The sequence below is a fragment of the Chiloscyllium plagiosum genome, unplaced genomic scaffold, assembly GCF_037043375.1.
Source record: "Chiloscyllium plagiosum isolate Xiang-an unplaced genomic scaffold, Cpla_swu_hap1 HiC_scaffold_7, whole genome shotgun sequence".
Taxonomy (NCBI): Eukaryota; Metazoa; Chordata; class Chondrichthyes; order Orectolobiformes; family Hemiscylliidae; genus Chiloscyllium; species Chiloscyllium plagiosum.
The window spans coordinates 81,519,154-81,541,039 of NW_028270145.1; the positions used below are offsets into that span (position 1 = coordinate 81,519,154).

The 21,886-nt window shown below is 39.0% G+C and overlaps 1 protein-coding gene across 3 annotated transcripts in view; it reads left to right on the forward strand.

Annotated features, from left to right (window-relative positions):
- Positions 1 to 21,886, forward strand: part of thsd7ba (thrombospondin, type I, domain containing 7Ba) — a 919,481-nt gene that overhangs the window by 893,831 nt on the left and 3,764 nt on the right. For all 3 annotated transcript variants that reach the window (XM_087989223.1, XM_087989224.1, XM_087989222.1), the window contains 2 exons: positions 3,592 to 3,784; positions 20,934 to 21,021. In XM_087989223.1, the coding sequence (XP_087845349.1) occupies positions 3,592 to 3,784; positions 20,934 to 21,021 (281 nt within the window). The remainder of the gene's footprint in view (positions 1 to 3,591; positions 3,785 to 20,933; positions 21,022 to 21,886) is intronic.

Sequence of the window (21,886 nt, forward strand, 5' to 3'; positions counted from 1 at the left end):
GAGGTGTTGCATTTTGGAAAGACAAATCAGGGCAGGACTTAATGGTAAGTTCCATGGGAGTGTTTCTGAACAAAGAGACCTTGCAATGCAGGTTTGTAGTTCCTTCAAAGTGGAGTCACAGATAGAAAGCATAGTGAAGAAGGCATTTGGTACCCTCGCCTTTTTTGGTCAGTGCATTGAGTATAAAAGTTGGAAGGTCATGTTGAGGCTGTACAGGACATTGATTAGGCCGCTATGGGAATATTGTGTGTAATTCTGGTCTCCCTGCTTTAGGAAGGGCGTTGTGAAACTTGAAAGGGTTCAGAAAATATTTACAAATTTATTGCCAAAGTTGAAAGGTTTGAATTATAGGGAAAGGTTTAATAGGCTGAGGCTGTTTCCCCTGGAGCATCAAAGGCAGAGGGATGACCTTATAGAGGTTTATAAAATCATGAGGGGAATGGATAGATAAATAGACAAGGTCTTTTCACTGGTGTAGCAGAGTCCAGAACTAGAAGGCATAGGTTTAGGGTGAGAGGGGAAAGATTTGAAAGGGACCTAAGGGGCAACTTTTTCACATAGAGGGTGGTGCATGTATATAATGAGCTGCCAGAAGAAGTAGTGGAGGCTGGTACAATTACAATATTCAAAAAGCATCTGGATACCTAAATGAATAAGAAGAGTTTAGCCTACTGGCCAAACATAGGCAAATACGACTAGATTTACTTCAGGTATCTGGTCAGCATGGACGAATTGGACTGAAGAGCCTGTCTCTGTGCTGTATCTCTCTATGACTCTATGACTCTACTAGAAGGCTTTCCTGTCCATGATAGTCCCTCAGAACAATGAGGACTTGTTTGGCTACATTGGGCATTGGGGGAAGAATAGGCACTCCCTTAGGTAGTGTTCTAAGATATAATCGCGCTATGGACAGTTAGCCTCTTTAACTTGGTTTTTAAATTAAAATACAGTAGAACCCCATATCCGCAGATTCAGTTTCCGCAGTTTCAGTTATTCGCAGTTAACCGCGGCGTGAAAATATTATATCGAACATGGGACACTTCAGAAGTAATTCCAGGGAGCTGTCTGGGAGATACGTTTCCCATTTAAATGACAAGGTTCGCTACTATCCGTGGGTTCGGGCATTCGTGGTAGGTCTTGGAATGTATCATCCGCGGATGTGGGGGAACACCTGTTTGTTTATGAATGTGCATCTGTATTTGCAATGAACTGTCAGCCGTGCCACCTAGTGTCCTGTGAACCCTGGTTCACTTCACAATATATGCATGGTAAAAGGCAGTTCCTGACTGGCAGGACTTGATCTGATAGAGGGCATAGGTTTAGGGTGAGAGGGAAAAGATATAAAAGGAACCTCATGGGCAAAGTTTTCACGAATGGAATGAGCTGCCGGAAGAAGTAGTGGAGGCTGATACAATTGCAACCTTTAAAAGGCATTTGGATGGGTATATGAATAGGAAGGTTTTGGAGGGATATGGGCCCAGGTGTTGGCAGGTGGGACTAGATTAGGTTGGGATATCTGGTTGGCATGGATGAGTTGGACCGAAGGGTCTGTTTCCATGCTGTACATCTCAATGACTCCATGACTCTATGTCCAGGCTTTAAAAATATCCCGGAAGTGGTGGGTACCGCTGTCCTTGGTGAGTTGTCAAAGAAGTGATACACAGAGGTAATGAAATGGGTGTCAGGGCATTGCATAAGAGATGTTGCTAGGACTCTTGGAACTTTGGAAACATCCTTGACATTGCTCTTTGGTTGACTCTTTTCCACATTGTGCTGTGGAGCATTGTGTGCCTATTTAGGTCTCTCTGAGCAGTTGGCTTTCTTGTATGTTTTAACTCAATGTCCTCTTGTTGGTAAGATGTGAACTGAAGCCTGTGCATCCTGATGTTAATTCTATCTTTAAGCTGATCTTTTAAAGCAGGAATGTTTTGAGGTCAGCATTCAGATTGCCTGAGGAATTGACTCTTCTTAATCCTTTGTTTCATATAACAACAAGATTTTGACTATCTGCATTTGCATAACTTATTTGTTGATCCATAAAGTAAATATTTATTCTGTATGTAAGGATCTTGAACTCTGACAGAATGTCAGTCGATTGTCAATCCATACTTGAATGTTTGTTTTTCTCAACTCCTTTGTGGTTCTTTGCCCTGTACAATTAGATTACCTACAGTGTGGAAACAGGCCCTTCGGCCCAACAAGTCCACACCGACCCTCCAAACTGCAACCCGCCCAGACCCTTCCCCTACATTTATCCCTGCACCTAACACTACGGGCAATTTAGTATGGCCAATTCACCTGACCTGCACATCTTTGGACTGGGAGAGGAAATTTATGCAGACACAGGGAGAATGTGCAAACTCCACACAGACAGTTGCCCCAGGCAGGAATTGAACCTGGGTACCTGGCACTGTGCCGCCAGTAAACAAATCCATGTTTGAAAGCAATGTTTGCCTTATTGCTGGCTTTTCCTTTATTATATTTAAATACTGATTTTAAAAGCAGGTTTCTGCCTGCATGTGGCATTTGTTCCAAAAGAGAAGTAAAGATCATGTCACATGAGTTTGTATTGTGGTTTTCACACTGTTTCTTGCAAAGGAAATGGTGGAATTGATTGACATTAAGACAGGGAATGAAACTAGACAATCCAGCACTGTACCTCCTGGCAGATTACTGACAGAGTAGAGGTGCCTTGTATTGTCTACCATAGGCTGGGTGACCAAGCAAGCAGTCCAGTCTTGAGTCTGCCAAAAAAAACACACACACTGCAGCATTAGGTCACTAACAAAACTAAGAACACATGTTCTTCAGCAGCGTTAAGCCACTTACAAATATTGGTACTGAAAATAGGGTTGTTGCACTTCTGAACAGATTGGTCCACTTTGGTCTTTATTGAGTGTGTATAAACTTCAGATCTGATTTCTCATTAGAGATTAGTGACAGTTAAGAAAAGTTTGTAGAACTGCCATTGTGTTGTTCCCTTTTATTACCAACCATCTACACCATGATGTGATTTCTGGGTAAAATGTCACTGGTAGTATGAAATAATTTGAGAATTTCCTATATTTTGGCCCTTGTAATGAATATTACAAAATTCTCTTCTTGTTAAGAGGGATGTTTGAACCCAGGCCTATTTACGTTTTACACTGCTGTAAGATCTTAGCCTTACACATAGTTCGCATTCTGTGTTACTGAATATATAGAGCTTTAAAACGAATACAATCTTGGTCACTGATCCCAATGTGCTTACCCACTAATACCTCAGTCACTTGTCCTGCCTTATTTCCCAAGAAGAGGTTGAGTTTTGCCCGTTCTCCTGTAGTGTCATTTATATATTGATTGAAAAACTTATCCTGAACTCACTTAACAAGTTCCTCCTGAGGTGTGTTATAACATATTTGAACAAGTTGGTTCAAAATATTACACAATAGTTAATACAATTTTAAAGATATGGTGGAGCTAGACCTACTCCTGAAACTTTACATATTACTTTGCTGATGGCTTTATAGCTAGAGTCCTGGAAGCTCTCAATTATTTGTAAACACATTTTTATCCTGTTCAGTAACTGAATGCATTGTAATCAATTCTCAGGGAGGTGTATGCGGCTGTGAGGAAGGTTATATGGAAGTAATGACTCCTTATGGATTCCTTGATTACTGCACTAAAATTCCTGGACAGGAGGAGAAGAAAGCTGATGTTAAGACGAGTGTGGGGAAGAACAAGCTGGGCAATTCAAAAATCCAAGCATTTTTTAAAGGATGGTCCATCGAACCTTTTGATCCTGGTAAGAATTGTGTTAAAAATAAGTGGAGGAGAAGCATCGTAAATAGATTATTTGAGTTACTGATCGAGGCATGTCCACTGTTAAGGTTGGTGATGAGAGGAGGTGAATAAACAGATGTTGGGACAGGATATGTATATGAAGCCGGATCAATGCTCATATTGCTTGATCAAGAAAATAAACATCAATGTGATTGGTTAGTCTGAACTATCTATTCCTGTGTTATAATTTCTTGAAGCATTCACTAATTTATTCAGTAGATGTATGTTACAAAGAGAGTTAATGTTAGCAAATGGCCTGTCCACTGTATTAGTGAAGTAATGATGTTACCTACATATATCTATACAGAGTATGTGCCATTTTCTACACTATTAAAATGTCACATCAATACTTTGCATCAGCACATTTACTTACTGACATCTCTCAGTTACTTTAAATGAATAATTAGTTTAAAATATGAGTGCTGACAATCTAACTGGATAAACATTTTGAGGAGCAGAAATAAACCATTCAGCCCTTCAAATCAACTCTGCCATTGTAAAGATATGGTGGAGCTAGACACATCATGGCTGATCTGTCGATATTTCGAATTTCACATTCCCAGTTACCCCAATAACCTTTGAATCCCTTGTCCAACAAGAATTTATTTAATTTTTGTGTAAAAATATTTAATTAGCTAATCTCTATCTCCTTCTGAGGCATAATGTTCCAAAATCTCACAACCCTCAAAGACAAAACAATCTCCTCGTCTGTGTCATGAAACGGCATCTCCAAATTTCAACACATTGCCCCTTGTTCCAGACTGATCCATAAGAATTCTTTCTATATTGGTGTACATGTTGAGGAGGAAAGCCTAAGACTACAAAACTATGGACGGACTGGTCAGTTGGGCAGGCCAGTGGGAGATGGAGTTTGATCCTGTAACATTGAGGTGATGCATTTTGGGAGGACTAACGAGGCATGGGAGTACATTGAATGGTAGGACTCTGGAAGAACTGAGAATCGAGGGACCATGGTATCTGTGTTCATAGATTATTGAAGGCAGCAGGACAGATAACGTGGTTAAGAATGTATATGGGATGCTTGTCCTTATTCATTGAGGAATTGAATACAGGAGCAGAGAGGTTATGATGGAGCAAGATAATATATTAATGAGACCACAGCTAGAGAACTGTGCAGTTGTGACCATTACACTGTGGGGAGGATATGATTGCACAAGAGAGGATACATTGGAGATTCACCAATAAAATGCCAGGGCTAGAGCATTTTAGCGATGAAGAGAAGCTAGATAGACTGGGGTTGTTTTTCAGACAGCCAAGGAGGCCAAGGGAGGAAACAATTGAAATGTACAAAATGATGAGGGATATAAATTACATAGGTTGGAAGGAACTTTTCCCTATTAGTAAAGCAGTCAACAACCAGAGTGCATACTTTTAAGAAAAGGGGCAGGATATTTAGAGGACATTTAAGGAGAAGAAGTGGCAAATATCTGAAACTTATTTCCTGAAAGGTGTCCAAGATGGGAACCATCACAACATTTGAAAAGTATTAAAATACCATTGTTTTCAATGCCACCACCAAGAGCTGAGAAATAGGTTAGAGTGGATCTGTGCTTGATAACTAGCACTGTGATGGGCTAAAGGGTGGTTTTTTTAATGTTGTAATGCTGAAAGACTCTATGACCTGAACAGGATGACTGAGGATCTTATACGCTTCAGCCAAATCACACCTCACTCTTGCATACTGCAGCAGAAACAAGTCCAACCTGTCTAACCTAGTCTCATACAATCCATTGAGTATGGTTATCAACCAAGTAACCTTTCTCTGGGCCACCTGCAATATATTTACATCCTTCTTTAATAATGAGACCAAAACTGTAACCAATATTCAAGATGTGATCTCATTGATGCCCAGTATAATTGAAACATAACATCCTTTTATGTTCAATTCTTCTCATAATAAAGGATAACATCCCATTAGCCTTCGTGTATACATATGTACTAATGGTCTAAGATTCATGCATTACAACACATAAATTCCCCTGCACCTGGGAATTCTACAGTCTTTTTTCCATTTAAGTCATACTCTATTTTTTTCATTCTCCCTGCCAAATTGAAAATCTTAACATTTTTCCACATGATCCTCCATTCACCAGAAATTGCCCATGGACTCAATTTATCTCTATGCTCTGCAGCTTCCTAATGTCTTCATCAGAAAATACTTTCCATCTGCAAATTTAGCTATCATGCCTTTGCTCCCCTCATCTAAATCATTGATGGAAATTGTAAAAATGGAGGCTCAAGTGTAGACCAGTTTGGAACTCCACTTATTACATCCCCCTAACCAGACAAAGATCCATTTATACATACTCTCCATTTTCTGTTAGCCAGCCAATTATCTACCCATTTTAATATGTTAACTACTACCCCATTTTACTTTCCACAATCTCCCTTGATATTGCACTTTATCAAATGCCTTCTGGAGCTCCAAGTATAGTATGTCTACAAGCCCATTTTTACCAGCAGTGTCTGTCACTCCTTCAAATACCTCCTATAAATTGGTTAAATATGATTTCCCTTTGATAAAACCATATTGTATCTTCCTTATTGTCTTTTCTTTTCTAGAGCTATAATCTCTTTAATGAACAGTTTTAGTATCTTCCCATGTCAGACATCAAGCTAATTGGCCTAAAATTCCTGCTTTCTGCAATTCTGTCATATTTTTTGATTAGTGGGTTATAGAACATAGAACAGCACAGCACAGTGCAGACCCTTCTGCCCTCGATGTTGTGCCAACCTTTTATCCTGTTCTAAGATCAAACTGACCTACATACCCTACATTTTACTATCATCCATATGCCTATCCAAGAACACTTAAATGTCCCTAATGTATCTGACTGTACTATCACTGCTGGAAATGCATTTCATGCACCTACCACTCTCTGTGTAAAGAGTCTACCTCTGACATCTCCCCTAAACCTTCCTCCAATCATCTTAAAATTATGTCACCTCATGATAGCCATTTCCACCATGGGAAAAAAATGTCTCTGGCTATCCACTCTATCTATGCCTCATCATCTTGTACATTTCTGACACTTATATCTGACACTTTCCAATCTAATTGGTTGACATTTTCTCAGTACATCAGTGGAGACGATGTCAGCAAGGTAAGTCCAGCATGGCACCTGAGGATTGGCAACTTTAACATTGGGTTGGGCCTGGCACTGGCGGTGGAGAAGTGATGGCAGAATGAGTATCATAGGTACATCAGCAGAGAAGGTGGCATCTGCAGTTGGCGTCAGAATCGGAGATTTTGTGCTTCAGGTCCAGCAATACAGTAGGCCTAAAATATACCCTGGAATGGATTGTGATACAGGGATGTTGGTGGACCCAGAGCCTCACCTCCCACACCACCTCCCCCAGCATATTCACATGAATTGCTTCAAAATAATTTTCAGTTGCTTCATTAAAGAAGGACTGGAATACTTTTTTCACCTAATCATACTATCATCCTAAGAATAAATATGAACAGAATCATCTCAGTCAGACTGTTCTTCTATTCTAAAATATTCAGTGTATTCATACCTGTTTTCTTTCTTGCTGATTTGCAACAAAAAGGCGATAAGGGATCAGTAATCAAGTTCCAGCACATATTTATTAAATATAAAACTTGTTTCATGACTATCTAATTTTATTATCAACTCTTTCTTTACACCTTTTTTTTTCAATTTGCTGCAGTATCTGCATATTTACACACTAGTAGTCTCACTAAGTGAATTACCTATGAGTGTAGGATGAGAGAGGCATCTATGCTCATCCTCTACAACATGCTGCATCAAATGAGGGAGCATTAAATATGTATGAAGCTAGGCTAAGATGGTAATGAGTGGCTATGAATTTTTCAAAGATATCTTCTGTCACCTAGACAGTCGTGGAAAGCAAGTGAAGGACTAACCATATATGTAGAATGCATTTATATATTACTTCACATAGATACATCTGCCCTGATCCTATGAGTGCATAGGATATTCCTCATACGTGAGGAATAAGACAATGACCAGGGAGAAGGTAGGGCCGATCAGGGATAGTGGAGGGAACTTGTGCGTGGAGCCTGAGCAGATAGGGGAAGCCCTAAATGAGTTTTTTGCTTTGGTTTTCACTAAGGAAAGGGACCTTGTTGTGAATGAAAACTTTGAGGAGCTGGGATACAGGCTTTACCAGAGCAAGATTGATGAAGTTGATGTGCTGGAAATTTTGGAAAACATTAAGATTGATAAGTCCCCAGGCCCAAACCAGATTTATCCTAGGCTGCTCCGGGAAGTGAGAAAGGAGGTTGCTAAGCCGCTGGCACGGATCTTTGCCTCCTCACTCTCCATGGGAGTCATACCGGAGGATTGGAAGGAGGCAAATGTTGTTCTACTTTTCAAGAAGGGCAATAGGGAAATCCCTGGCAATTACAGACCAGTCAGTCTTACGTCTGTGGTCAGCAAAGTTTTGGAAAAAACTCTGAGGAATAGGATTTATGGATCTATTTGGCAAAGCATAATATGATTAAAGGCAGTCAGCATGGCTTTGTGAGGGGCAGGTCATGCTTCACAAACCTTACTGAGTTCTTTGAGGAGGTGACAATTCAGGTCTACGAAGGTCGAGCAGTGGATGTGATGTATATGGACTTCAGCAAGGCATTTGATAAGGTTCCTCATGGTAGGCTCATTCATAAAGTCAGGATGAATGGGATACAGGGAGATTTGGCTATCTGGTTTCATAATTGGTTGGCTGTCAGAAGGTAGAGAGTGGTTGTAGATGGAAAGTATTCTGTCTGGAGGTCAGTGATGAGTGAGGTCCTGCAGGGCTCTGTTCTTGGGCCTCTGCTCTTTGTAGTTTTTATAAATGACTTGGATGAGAAGGTTGAGGGTTGGGTTTGTAAATTTGCAAATAACACAAAGGTTGGAGGTGCCGTTGATAGTATCGAGGGTTATTGAAGCCTGCTGCGTGACATAGACAGGATGCAGAGCTGGGCTGAGAAATAGCAGATGGAGTTCAACCTGGATAAATGCAAAGTGATGCATTTTGGAAGATCGAACTCGAATGCTAAATATAAGATTAAAGACAGAATTCTTGGCAGTGTGGAGGAACAGAGTGATTTCGGTGTTCAAGTACATAGATCCCTCAAAGTTGCCACCCAAGTGGATAGGGTTGTTAAGAAAACATATGGTGTTTTAGCTTTCATTAACAGGGGGATCGAGTTTAAGAGGTTTTGCTACAGCTCTACAAATCCCTGGTGAGACCACACTTAGAATATTGTGTCCAGTTCTGGTTGCCCTACTATAAGAAAGATACAGAGGCTTTGGAGAGGGTGCAAAGAAGGTTTACCAGGATGCTGCCTGGACTGAAGGGATTGCCTCAAACTTTTCTCTCTGGTGAGGAGGAAAAGAGGAGACCTGATCGAGGTATACAAGATAGTGAGAGGAATGGAGAGAGTCAGAGACTTTTCCCCAGGGCAGGATTGACTGGTATGAGGGGTCATAGTTTTAAGATATTAGGAGAAAGGTATAGAGGAGACATCAGAGGTAGGTTTTTTACGCAGAGAGTTGTGAATGCATGGAATGCATTGCCAGCGGTGGTGGTGGAAGCAAAGTCATTAGGGACATTTAAGCGACTGCTGGACATGCACATGGATAGCACTGAGTTGAGTGGTGTGTAGGTTAAGTTATTATATTTTAGGATTAAACCTCGGCACAACATCGTGGGCCTAAAATCCTTTTCTGCGCTGTACTTTTCAATGTTCTTTGTTCTATGCATTTTCCCATGTCTTCTGACCTGCTGGTGCTCAGACCGAATGGGTTGAGTGACTTAATGAAATATTACACCATGTGACCTTTCACAAACTTAGAAGTAACTATGCCCAGTATAGAGTGCTAGTTTTAGTTCTCAATCCATGTCTCCCTGGCATTGCTTTGTAATTGTTTTGGAATTGCAATCCTGGTTAAGGATGCATACGCGCTTTATAACCTAACCCTGGTATCAAAATTGGGCTCTTCCATTTATTACAAATTTCGGGCAACTCCAACAATGAGAAGCCTCCTCCCCGCTGCCCTCTCCCCCTCCAGCTCCCCCCCCCCCCCCCCCCCTTCCACAAATCAAATTTTAACTTTCCTCCTTCACTCTATAATCTGGTCCAGTCGTACAATCACTGAGAATTGTAAGACAGGTAGAAATATAGAAACTAGAAGCAGAAGTAGGCCATTCTTGCATTCTAGTCTGCTTCACCGTTCAGCATGATCATAGTTGATCCCGTATCTCAATGTTATCTTCCCGCTTTCTTCCCATACACCTTGATGCTTTCAAAGTCCAGAAATGCAACTATCCCGTTATTGAAATGTATTCAATGACCTGGCCTCCACAGCCTTCTGTGGTAGAGAATCCTGCAGATTTATTACCTTTGAATGAAGAATGTTTTCCTCATACCAGTCCTAAATAATCCACCCCAAGTCCTGGGACTGCATTCCCTGGTACAAGACTCTGCAATCAGGGAACGTATTTGTCTGGACCTATTAGAATTTTATCTGTTTCAGTCACAGCCCCCCTCATCCTTCTAAACGCTAGTGAATACAGATCCAGTTGAACAAATATCTCTTCAAAGGACAATCCAACCATCCTCAGTATCAGCTTAATGAATCTCTGCTGCACTCCCTTTATAGCATGTGTATCCTTCCTGTTGTAGGAAAACCAAAACGGCATGCATTTCCAGGTAGGGTACCACCATCCCTACTTTTGAACTCAAATCCTCTTGCAATGAAGGCCAATATATCATTTGCCATCCTGAATGCTTGTTGTATCTGCCTATCCACTTTCATTGACTGGTGTACAAGGACACCCAGAACCCAAAGTGCCCATCCAATATATCACCATTTAATTAATATTGTTCTTTCTGTTTTTGACACTAAAGTGTATAACTTCATATTTAACCATTTTATAGTGCATCTGTCATATGTTTGTCCACTCACTTACTCTTCATGTTGTTAAGTCCTCTCCTACAAGTGAAACAGGCAGAAAATTCCCATGGAATTGGAAAAACTGTAAAAGCATAACTATTCCTCAATAATCTTCAATTATTAGTATAGTTGATGAACCTTATAAAAGAGTAACAGGAAGTAGTGGAGAAACTCTGCAGGTCTGGCAACTTTGGAGAAACAGTCTGTGGGACACTTTGGAACTGGAGTTCCAAAGAGTTGCATCAGACTCAAAAAGTTAACTTTGTTTCTCTCATGTCAGATGTTGTCAGACCTGGAGAGTTTCAGCAACACTTTCTGTTTTTATTTCAGATTTCCAGGATCTGTGGTGTTTTGTTTTTAGTCGGGTTTTGGATAATCTTGGTCTTGTTTCAGCTTCTGGTCATTTGTGATCCTATAATAAGTGGTGGGGGGACACAGGGCTAGTTGTACCATTTGAAGGGTGGATTTTCTCTTGTGTGAAGTGGTTATTGTATGCCACATATCAGTTTAAACCTGGCTTTTGTCTTGGTCTGTCTGGCAAGGCTGCTTCATGGAGCATTTGTGAATTGTGTCAATGTTAAAATATAGACAATTGTGCATATGCTCTATTTAAATCTGTGCTTTCAGGAAATTCTGTGTGTCACATTTTTTTGGTATAACAGTTCTGATATTATCCACTCCAGTTGCAATCTGTCCAGAAAAATAAATTTCTAAAGTTACATCTATTAGCAGCCAATACACCTTTAACTTTAAAAATGACTATTCACTTTTCTTGCAAAAACGCGTTGTGAAAATCTGGTTAAGAATGAACACTTAGTTGGCAAATTGGCCCCTTTTTGATATTTCAAAAAGCAATAGGTGTATTCTGTGACAGACTTCTGGACTTCAATGTTCTTAGCTGTGATCCATAGCCTCAAATTCATCATATTTTCCAAATATGGGAGAGTCTTCAATGCATTTGTGATATTCCAAATGGTTTGAAAATCTGCCTTTTAGTCTCTGAAATGATTTATACTGTTTATATTTTAAGTACTCTTGATCTAAATTAATAAACAGGTACAAACTGTAACTTAAGTCTATTACCTGTGGTGCTAAACATATTTATGAGATGATACATATCATGCTCAAACTATTTATATAAGGCAGTTTGCTGCCTGTATTGTATATTTTTTACTGATATGTTTAAATGCATCCAAGGTCATCTTACAAAATATAGGTACTGCACCACCATCCTTTTAAGTTGCTGACAGAAGTCATTTTTCTTCCTGACAGCTAAAGGGTTCTTTATTCAAACCATAATGTTTAAACTTTGACATCTTAAATATATTCCTTAAGTATATGTTGCTCATATGTTAGCCAGGGTATTGCTATATCACAGAGCCAGCTGCAGCCATGTATTTGAAGAGATTGTGGGAAAATAAAGTACTTTATGTCCATGATTTAGAAACATCGATTTGTCATTGTAACTTATCCAAGGAATCAACCTTGGCTACATTTTAATTTAATCTGAGCAAGTTCTTTTCTGAAGTAATGGTTTGTTGCCAACATTGTGTCAGTTTGTAAAATATATACATTCAAATTTTCAGGTGAGGTGATGCATTTTACTACTTATCTTAGTCATTAGAAGAGATATCGAGCATTTCGTACATTTCTGTACACTTTACACTGAAAGATTCTTCTCTAATATTTTACAAGTTATTAAAAATTTCCACACCATATCATAAATTTTCAAATACTGCTGAGTCACTTTATCTTGCCTTCACTGATAACTTTGGGAAAATAACTTGTAATTATTGATGGGCATTTCTCATGTTTGCTAATATAGTATTCCTCAATTTTTCCCTCCTTAAGTAATGTAATTTCATCACTCAATGCTGCATTGCTACTGATAAAGCCACACAGTAGAGGAAAATTACACAGACCTACCATACTGTTATTTTCAAGAGCATTCCTTTTTACAGAAGATATACATTTAAAATTTACTTCCAAAATCTTTAATTAAAAGAGAAACACTGCTGGCGATCAAGGAGGAACTTGGGGACATAAATGTATCATTTGTAAAACTTGAAAAGAAATTTATATTTGAGGGGTGCGCTGAATTAATATTTATCATGAGTTAAATGTTTGAATCCATTATGAATGAAGTCATACAGGGCATTTATGGAATCATTATTTAATCAGTCCAAGTCAACTTGGTTTTATGAAGTTGAAATTATGTTTGTCAAATTTATCAGCGTTCTTTAAGAATGTAAAAAGTAAGATATGTGAAAAGAAACTAGTAGATGTGATGTAAAAGTACAAGGTGCTTGGATAGTATATTAGCATGGATAGATTATTAACTAACAGGATACAGAGAGTTGAGATGAATGGGGTCATTATCATGTTGGCAAACTATACTAATTGAATATCACAGGGATCAGTTCTAGGGCCTCAACTATTTATGGTAAAGAAAGAATCAGATGGGCCAATGGGCTGAGGAGTGACAGATGGAGTTTAATTTAGATAAATGTGAGGTGTTGCATTTTGGAAAAACAAATCAGAGCAGGACTTATAAAATTCATGGGAAGGTCCAAGGGAGTGTTGCTGAACAAAGAGACCTTGGAGTGCAGGTTCATAGTTCCTTGAAAGTAGAGTTGCAGGTAGATAGGATATTGAAGAAGGCATTTAGTATGCTTTCCTTTATTGGTCAGAGCATTGAGTATAGGAGTTGGGAGGTCATGTTGCGGCTGTACAGGGCATTGGTTAAGCCACTTTTGGAATATTGTGTACAATTCTGGTCTCCTTCCTATTGGAAGGATGTTGTGAAACTTGAAAGGGTTCAGAAAAAATTTACAAAGATGTCGCCGGAGTGGAGGATTTGAGCTGTGGGGAGCGGCTGAATAGGCTGGGGCTGTTTTCCCTGGAATGTTGGAGGCTGAGGGGTGACCTTATAGGGGTTTTTCAAAATCATGAGGGGCATGGATAGGATAAATAGACAAGATCTTTCCCCTGGGATGAGGGAGTGCAGAACTAGAGGGCATAGGTTTAGGATGAGAGGGGAAAGATATAAAAGGGACCTAAGGAGCAGCTTTTTCCACATAGAGGGTGGAGCAAGTATGGAATGTTCTGCCAAAGTGGTGGAGGCTGGTACAATAACAGCATTTAAAAGGCATCTGGGTGGGTGTATGAATAGGAAGGGCTTAGAAGGATATGGGCTAAGTGCTGGCAAATGGGACTAGATTAGTTTAGGGTATCTGGTCGGCTTGGGCGAGTTGGAACAAAGGGTCTGTTTCATGCTGTACATCTCTATGACTCTGTGACTGTAAGTGTATTATGAACTGCATTTACACATGTTTGTTTGTATGTAGTCTTTATTTACTATAATTAGTGCATGTGAATAAAACAATATTGACAGAACCAAAAATGTGGTTACTTATAGATTCCAATTAGAACATTCAATTATATGCTTTAATTTGATTTAGTCTCGAATAATGGACTAGAAGTAGAGCCATTTGTAATCTAAATTGGTCAAGAACAGTGCAATTACTTATCCATATTTGACAATAAATTACATGAATTTAACAATTTCGCTCAGAGAGCTAAACCTTACCGTATTTTGGCTAAATCTATTTTGTTTATATCGTAGGGGCCTAATGAGTCTTCACTCAAGATTATCTGAAACCCACCTCATTTAACTGGTGCCATGCCCTTTGGGCACCTGTTTTATTTATCCAATACCAACTCATTTCTTCCACTCACTGTAGCCATGTACCAGGATATCCTGAGATCCCTAATGCTAGCACCATCTTCATACTCAGCCATACACCCAGTAGAACAATGATAGAATTGGCCTTCACTGTGCACAAGGTGGCATAGCAGCCACAAAATAACTCTTCGCACAGAAATAGATGGCATGGCTGACACTACCTTGCACATTCCTGTCAAAATCGCTGCCTAAGTACCAGACCACACCGCTTACCCATCCATCTTACAACCCACTCCACCTTAGCCGAGCATCTTGTTATTGTTCAGCATGGGATAGTCGCAGACAGGGAAGTCTTCAATCACTTCAAAATATTCACTTTTATTCACTAACCCAAACAGAAATCAACAAAACTGACACCGGATTTTCCTCTCTGAACAGAAACAAATGGCTTACACATCAAGCACCAACAATTTGACAGCCAATGAATGGCCATTGCATCCTGCCTAGTTTGTAGCATCCAATGCAGCTGCACTCTGTCATGCTGAAGATGAAGTTCCTTATGCTTAATGTCCTCCTTTTCCTCCTTGGAAGACCGTTGTTGATCTCCCATTCCATCAGCCTCTAACAAATGCCCACTGTATCTGTTCCAGTGTGCAGAGTGCAGCATGCTAAGATTATGCAACACACTGATTTTTGGGGGGTACTGCAAGGCTGCCCCAATAGATTCAAGCAATGGACCTTCATCTTTAAGAAGCCTATCATCTGCCCCAGCATAGCTCTGTTTGGAGAGTGTGCTGCATTGTATTTATGCTTTCCTCTGCTCGGGGATGCATAACCAGCTCATTATCCATGGTTGCAGTTTGATATAGGTATCATAACAGCTTCCAGGGTATCTAGGGCAGATTTCTAAGATACCCTACCAATGATCATAGATGACTTGCAAACAATGGAATGGAAGTTGTTTCTATTGATGAACTTAGCTGCATTATGATATGGCCCTCTCGGTCTATATAGTCTATAGCACACTGCATCTGGAGATGCCAAAACAGAAATTGTTGGAAGAGCTCAGCAGGTATGGAAAGTGAGAAGCCAGCTATATTGCTGAAATCTTGTGCCTGGGCTGCAGCACTGACCTTGTCGTGGGAAAACAAGATGAAATGGTGTTATTTGGCACGAACTGCATGAGTCACAGCCTTGATGCATATGTGTGTGGATGATTTAGAAATGCCTCACAGGTCCTCAGTAGCTTTTTTGAAGAATCCACTGCATAAAAATTCAACATAGCTATGACCTTGGTGGTCATGCCTTTATGCCATAGGCCCCACACCAGCAGTTGGTACAGTTCAGTGACAGTATCCATGGACATCCCCAGCCAGGTTAATTTTAAATGAGGTGAGGGTTTCCACCTCAACCACCAAACCAGGCAGTGAATTGCAGGCATACACCATCTTCTGGATTTAAAAGATTTTTCTCGTATTCACTTTAATCCTGCTACCTTAAATCTATGGTTTGCTGATAATTGACCTCACTATTAGGGGAACAGGCCTTAGCTGTCCACTCTAGCCTAGTTTAATATTTTGTAAAACTCAATTAAGCCACCCCTCAGCCTCCACTGGCTTGAGCAAAATAACCCTAACGTATCCAATCTTTCTTTGTTGTTGCAATTTTCAAGCCCTGTTAACATTTATCTTGACAACAATTATGTCCTTTCGATAATGGTATGTCCAGAACCAGACACAAAGCTAACCAAACTCTTCTACAGTCCCATCATTATATTCATGTGTTTGTATTCACAACTGAGTCCAATAAGCAAAGCATCCCATTTATTTACTCTAACTTTTCTGCCCACCCTTGGGATCTCTGTACTTGCACTTCTATATCTCTCATTGCCTCTACATCTCTCAATATCCTCCTGTTTATTGTGTATTCCCTTGTTTTCTTTGTCCTCCCAAAATGCATAACCTCACATTTCTCCAGACTGAATTCCAGTTCTTGCTTTTCCACCTACTCAATCAAATAATTGATAGCATCCTGTGGTTTATAGCTAGCCTCTTCCCTGTCAACTACCTGACCAATTTTAATGTCGTATGCAAACATTCCAAACAAGATAGAGACCCTTCCAGTCCAACCATGAAATGTTTATTTTCTCTACCACACTAGACAAAGCAGGCTATGTAGGTCCCTATACTTAAAGAGAATGGTGGCAGTTACCATCATCATGAGTACCATCATCATGCTTATACAATTGAACTGACATGACCGTATAACAAACTGGTTTGTGTAGAAAGACATCTTATCAAAAATGTTAGTATGACAATATTCTCTCAGAAGACCATATATTCAATTTCTACCTTTATGCACTATCATTCTTCCATATTGAGAGTATTAAGACACCAATAATTGACCTGAAGGTACAACTCTTAATTTTAACTCAGATGTGACTGTTCACCATGCAATATTTGAGCTATTATCCTTTCGCTTTCTGCTGAAATTTTGCATCACTAATCAGATTTTTCAGTTATTTTCCAAGCTTGAACCTTAAGTAAATAACTTACATAATATATATTCCTATATCACAAAAAAAAGAAAGCAACAGCACAGTGCTGTAGGCTCACTGTTCTGACTCACATTTTGTTATCGAGATTGTACTGTCTTTAGGTAAAATTGTTTGCTGACTTGCTTTCCTTTTGTGGTGGTGGTATTTTGTTTTAATACAATTCAGAGGATCTTTGAAGCAGGTCGATTCAGTCAGAGCTTCCATAGAATGCCCTGTTGTAAATTCTCTACCTAACTGATCTGACAGACATTGTAAGTCCTTCTAATTGGGTGGCATTTCCTTTATCTAAATTTTGTATGAATTTTCTGTTGCACTAAATTATCTTGTTAGACAGTAGGTGAATTAGATTTAGATAGAACAAAGAGAAAGTTATGGACAATTCAGCAGCAATGCTGCCAAATGATTTACAGAGTCTTGGTTATTGATAGTGATACAAGTGATTTAATTTAGGTAAGTCAAGTGAAGACACATACAGAAAGAATATTAAATGAGTCGTGTACTGAGTTGCATATAATTTAATGTTTACGTAAGTTGGGACTGGTTATGATTTTGTCGTTCCTAGTTCTGTTTAATTGTATTTCAAGGTCTAAAATGACTGAAAAACTGATGATTTTCAATTAAAATATGACAGTGCTCTCATTACTGGTAGGATCTGTGTAATAGGGAGTGTGGTGTATGGCAGTGGTTTGATGAGTAGAGATATGAGTTGCTGAATGTGTTAAGCCAACATCCAGAAATATGCATTCACAAAGTGAGTAGGGGTTTTCAAGAGTATAACCGGCTAGTAAAAGGTAGATTTCAATCCAAGCAAAACTGTGCTTAACTGTTTATGAAATGTTTGTTAGCTAAACAATAACACAGCAATTGAGGATTATACCTCTGAAGCATTGATTGTTAGAAATCCTGGTGTCATATTATATCATTACACTTAGGAGGCAGCGATCATAATATGGTAGAGTTCAGTCTGCAGTTTGAAAGAGAGAAGACAAAATTGGATGTAATGATGTTACAGTAAAAGAAAAGTAATGAGAAAGGAACTGATGAAAATCGACTGGAAGCAGAGCCTAGTGGGGAAGACAGTAGAGCAACAATAGCAGGAGTTTCTGGATATAATTGAGGACACAGTACAGAGGTTCATCTCAAAGAAAAGAAAGATTATCTGGGGAGGGGGTGGGGGAGATTAGGCAGCCATAGCTGACAAAGGAAGTCAGGAAATGTATCAAAGAAAAAGAGAGAGCCTATAAAGAGTACTGGGAAATCAAAAGATTGGAAAGGCTACAAAAACAAACAGTGGATAACAATGAGAGAAATAAGGAAGGAGAGGATCAAATATGAAGGTAAGCTAGCCAGTAATATTAGAAATGATAGTATAAGTTTCTTTCAATGCATAAGAAACAAACGAGAGGCAAAAGTATAAATTGGGCTGCTCCAAATTGATGCAGGAAGGCTAGTGATAGGAGATAAGTAAATAGCTGAAGAACTTAATAAGTACTTTACATCAGTCTTCACAGTGGAAGACATGAGTAATATCCCAACAATTAAGGAGACTCGGGGGCAGAGTTGAGTATGGTAGCCATTACATAAGAGAAAGTGCTAGATAAATTAATAACTCTCCTGGCCCCAATGGGCTACATCCTAGAGTTCTGAGGGAGGTGGCTGAGGAAATAGCAGTGGCGTTGGTTGTGATTTTTCAAAAGTCACTGGAGTCAGGGAAGGTCTCACATGATTGGAAAATCACTGTTGTAACCCTCTTGTTCAAGAAAGGATCAAGACAAAAGATGGAAGATTGTGGGCTGATTAGCTTAACCTCGGTTGTAGGTAAAATTCTAGAATCCATTGTTAAGGATGAGATTTCTAAATTCTTGGAAGTGTAGGGTCGGATTAGAACAAGTCAGCATGGATTTAGTAAGGGGAGGTCATGCCTGACAAACCTGTTAGAATTCATTGAAGAGTTAACAAATGGGATAGACCAGCAAAACCCAGTGGATACTATCTATTTAGACTTCCAAAAGGCATTTGATAAGGTCCCTCACAGGAGGTTGCTGAGTAAGGTAAGAGCCCATGGTTTTCAATGTGAGCTACTGGCATGGATTGATGATTGGATGTATGACAGAAGGCAGAGAGTTTGGATGAAGAGGTTCTTTTTTGGAATGGCAGCTAGCGACAAGTGGTGTCCCACAGGGTTCAGTGCTGGGGCCACAGCTGTTAACTTTATATATTAACGATCTGAATGAAGGGACTGGGGGCATTCCGGCAATGTTTGCCAATGATATGAACTTAGGTTGCGCTAAGTACAGAGAGTGAAATTTGTTTTCTCCACTCAAATGCAATCAAAATGATAAAATACAACCTACAAATGATTTCTTGTATTTATATTACAAATGCAGATTAACTGGACATTATAATTATAATTCTTTTTATTAAAAAGTGTGTCATTGAGATTTGTACAATGGTGGAAAGATCATATTCGTTGGATTTCCCTTGTTGTATTGAAAAGGTGTTTCTGAAACTTCTTAAATTGCCGATTTGTATGATACTGTTTCCACAGTGGTTAAAGACAGGGAATATATAAAGTATTGACCCAGCAAACACTGATGGAAAGGAAGTGGGATGTTGATGGTACAACCAAAAACTTGACCCTGGTGTTTTTTGCTGCCAGTGTCTCCCATTTATCTAAATGCTTAAGATTGTCTGTTTAAAGCTGGTATACCACCTTAAGAGGAAATCCTAATATTGTATCCATTCTAGTAATTTAGCCAAAGATCAGAAGTTGTCAGCATATAATGTAGCAGTTTGAGGGTTTCCAGTTCCTTCAGCACCTTGGTTTCTGTTAAGGATTGTCAGGGTAAATAACAGTTCTATATTCAGGCATTAGTCTTGGATATAAATTGCTCATTTCACAAAAAAAAACTCAGTCAGCACAAATGGAAGGTTTTCATTTCACTTGTCTGCATTCAGGCTTGTTGTCTTAAGAGTTAAATGACAGTGTTCTGGCTCTCTGCATCAAACATTTTCCTTTCAAAATCCAGAAGCTTTCATTCCAGAATTATAACGAATATTTACAACACAATTATGATGGAACACCAAACACTTATCATTAAACGAAATGGAAAAATTGCAGCTTTCTGGTGTAGGTTACAGATAATTTTTTTAATTCTATTGAACTGGTGCATATCCTTTGCAGCTATTCCTTTTGACACGTAATGTTTGGCCTCAGATCTTTAAATGTGGTACTAATGTAGAGAGAGCCTGAAGAATTGTGAATGCCAAAACAGTTGTCATAAGACCATTGGACCATTCGAAATAGGAATGGGGATAGGCCATTTGGCCCTTTGACCCTGCTCCACCATTCAGTATGACCATAGCTGATTTGACAGTCATGACTTCGACTTTCCTGTGTTTTTACCATAATCTTTGATCCCTTGATTATTTGAGCTTTAAATGTAGAAGCGGACTCTGCCCCCACAGCTCACTGTGGCAAGGAGTTCCAAAGACTTTCAGCCCTCTGAAGAAAGAAACTCTTCCTCATGTCAGTCTTCATTTGATGCCCCTTTATTCTGAGACAATGTCCTCTGGTCCTGGAATCTTCCATAATAGAAAACATCCTCTCAGCAGTTATCCTTTCAACTCCCTTAAGAATTCCTTATGCTTAATCTCTCATTCTTCTAAACTCTAATGAGTGGGGTCCTGAGCAGTTCAACCTTTGCCCATAACATAATCCCCCCATACCAGGGATCATCCTCATGAACCTTCTCTGACCTGCCTCACTCACAACTACCGTCCAATCAACAAAATCAGCTTGAAGTTGTTATATTCTCTGTAAGTTGCTTAAAAAAAAACTACTTTTCCTTTTAAGTGTTAGGTCCACTTACACTTAATCCTTTATTGTAATTTTTTAAATCATTTTCTTTGACAGATGGTAAACCAAAGGTCTGGGTGTATGGAGTGTCTGCTGCTATGGTAGTCCTCATTATCTTCATTACTGTCCTTTCATATCTTGTCTGGTAAGCATCAGCAACTTTTACTTCAAATGTTATTTTTATTTATAATGTCAAAATATACACCAATAATCATGACTAAATCCTTATTTAAGTACCCAAGGCATGTTAAGTGACATTTTACCTAATTGACAACAATGTTTATTGTTTGTTTCAAACCTAGTTTTGGAAATCTGGATGAATAATGTATTCTGTAAAGCAAATATAAAAAAGGTTCAGATAAAGACATTGTTTCCAAATTGTATTATAACATGGAAAACCAAATATTTGTTTTAACAAGACTGCCAAAGAATGAAATTGTTATTTGGACAGATCAGAGTCAGCCAGATTCATGGGATGCTCAATAAAACAGAAAATTGGTTTGTTTATTGACACCTGATGACTTGATTTACTTGACACACCCAAGCAGATTTGTTAAACAGTAATGGAGAACTTTGATGAGTTATCAATTCACATACGATTGTGGAATGCCAAGCTTCCATTCTTAAATCCTATTTTAAAATATAAACATAACTTATCAGGTATGTGGAATCGTTTACTACAAAAAAAAGTTTCAGTCTGCCATGCATCCTGTATAATTCTATAACAGAACTCCTTCATCTGCAATGAAATATATTACTTTTTTTGATTTCTATTTTAATATATGTAAGGGGTTATGCTTCATCTGCCCCAAAGAAAGTAGGCAGCCCAGGAATTATGATCAAAACTGTACATCTATTATTTTGCTGGCCCGCAGATAAGCAACTAAGTTTCCCACCTGCCTTTGGTGAAGGTCTCAAGAGGCTATACAAATCAGGATTCTGTTACAGAGAGAGATTTCCAGAACCATTAATATAATCTAGTGTGAATTCCATCTTCCAAGTGATGTTAA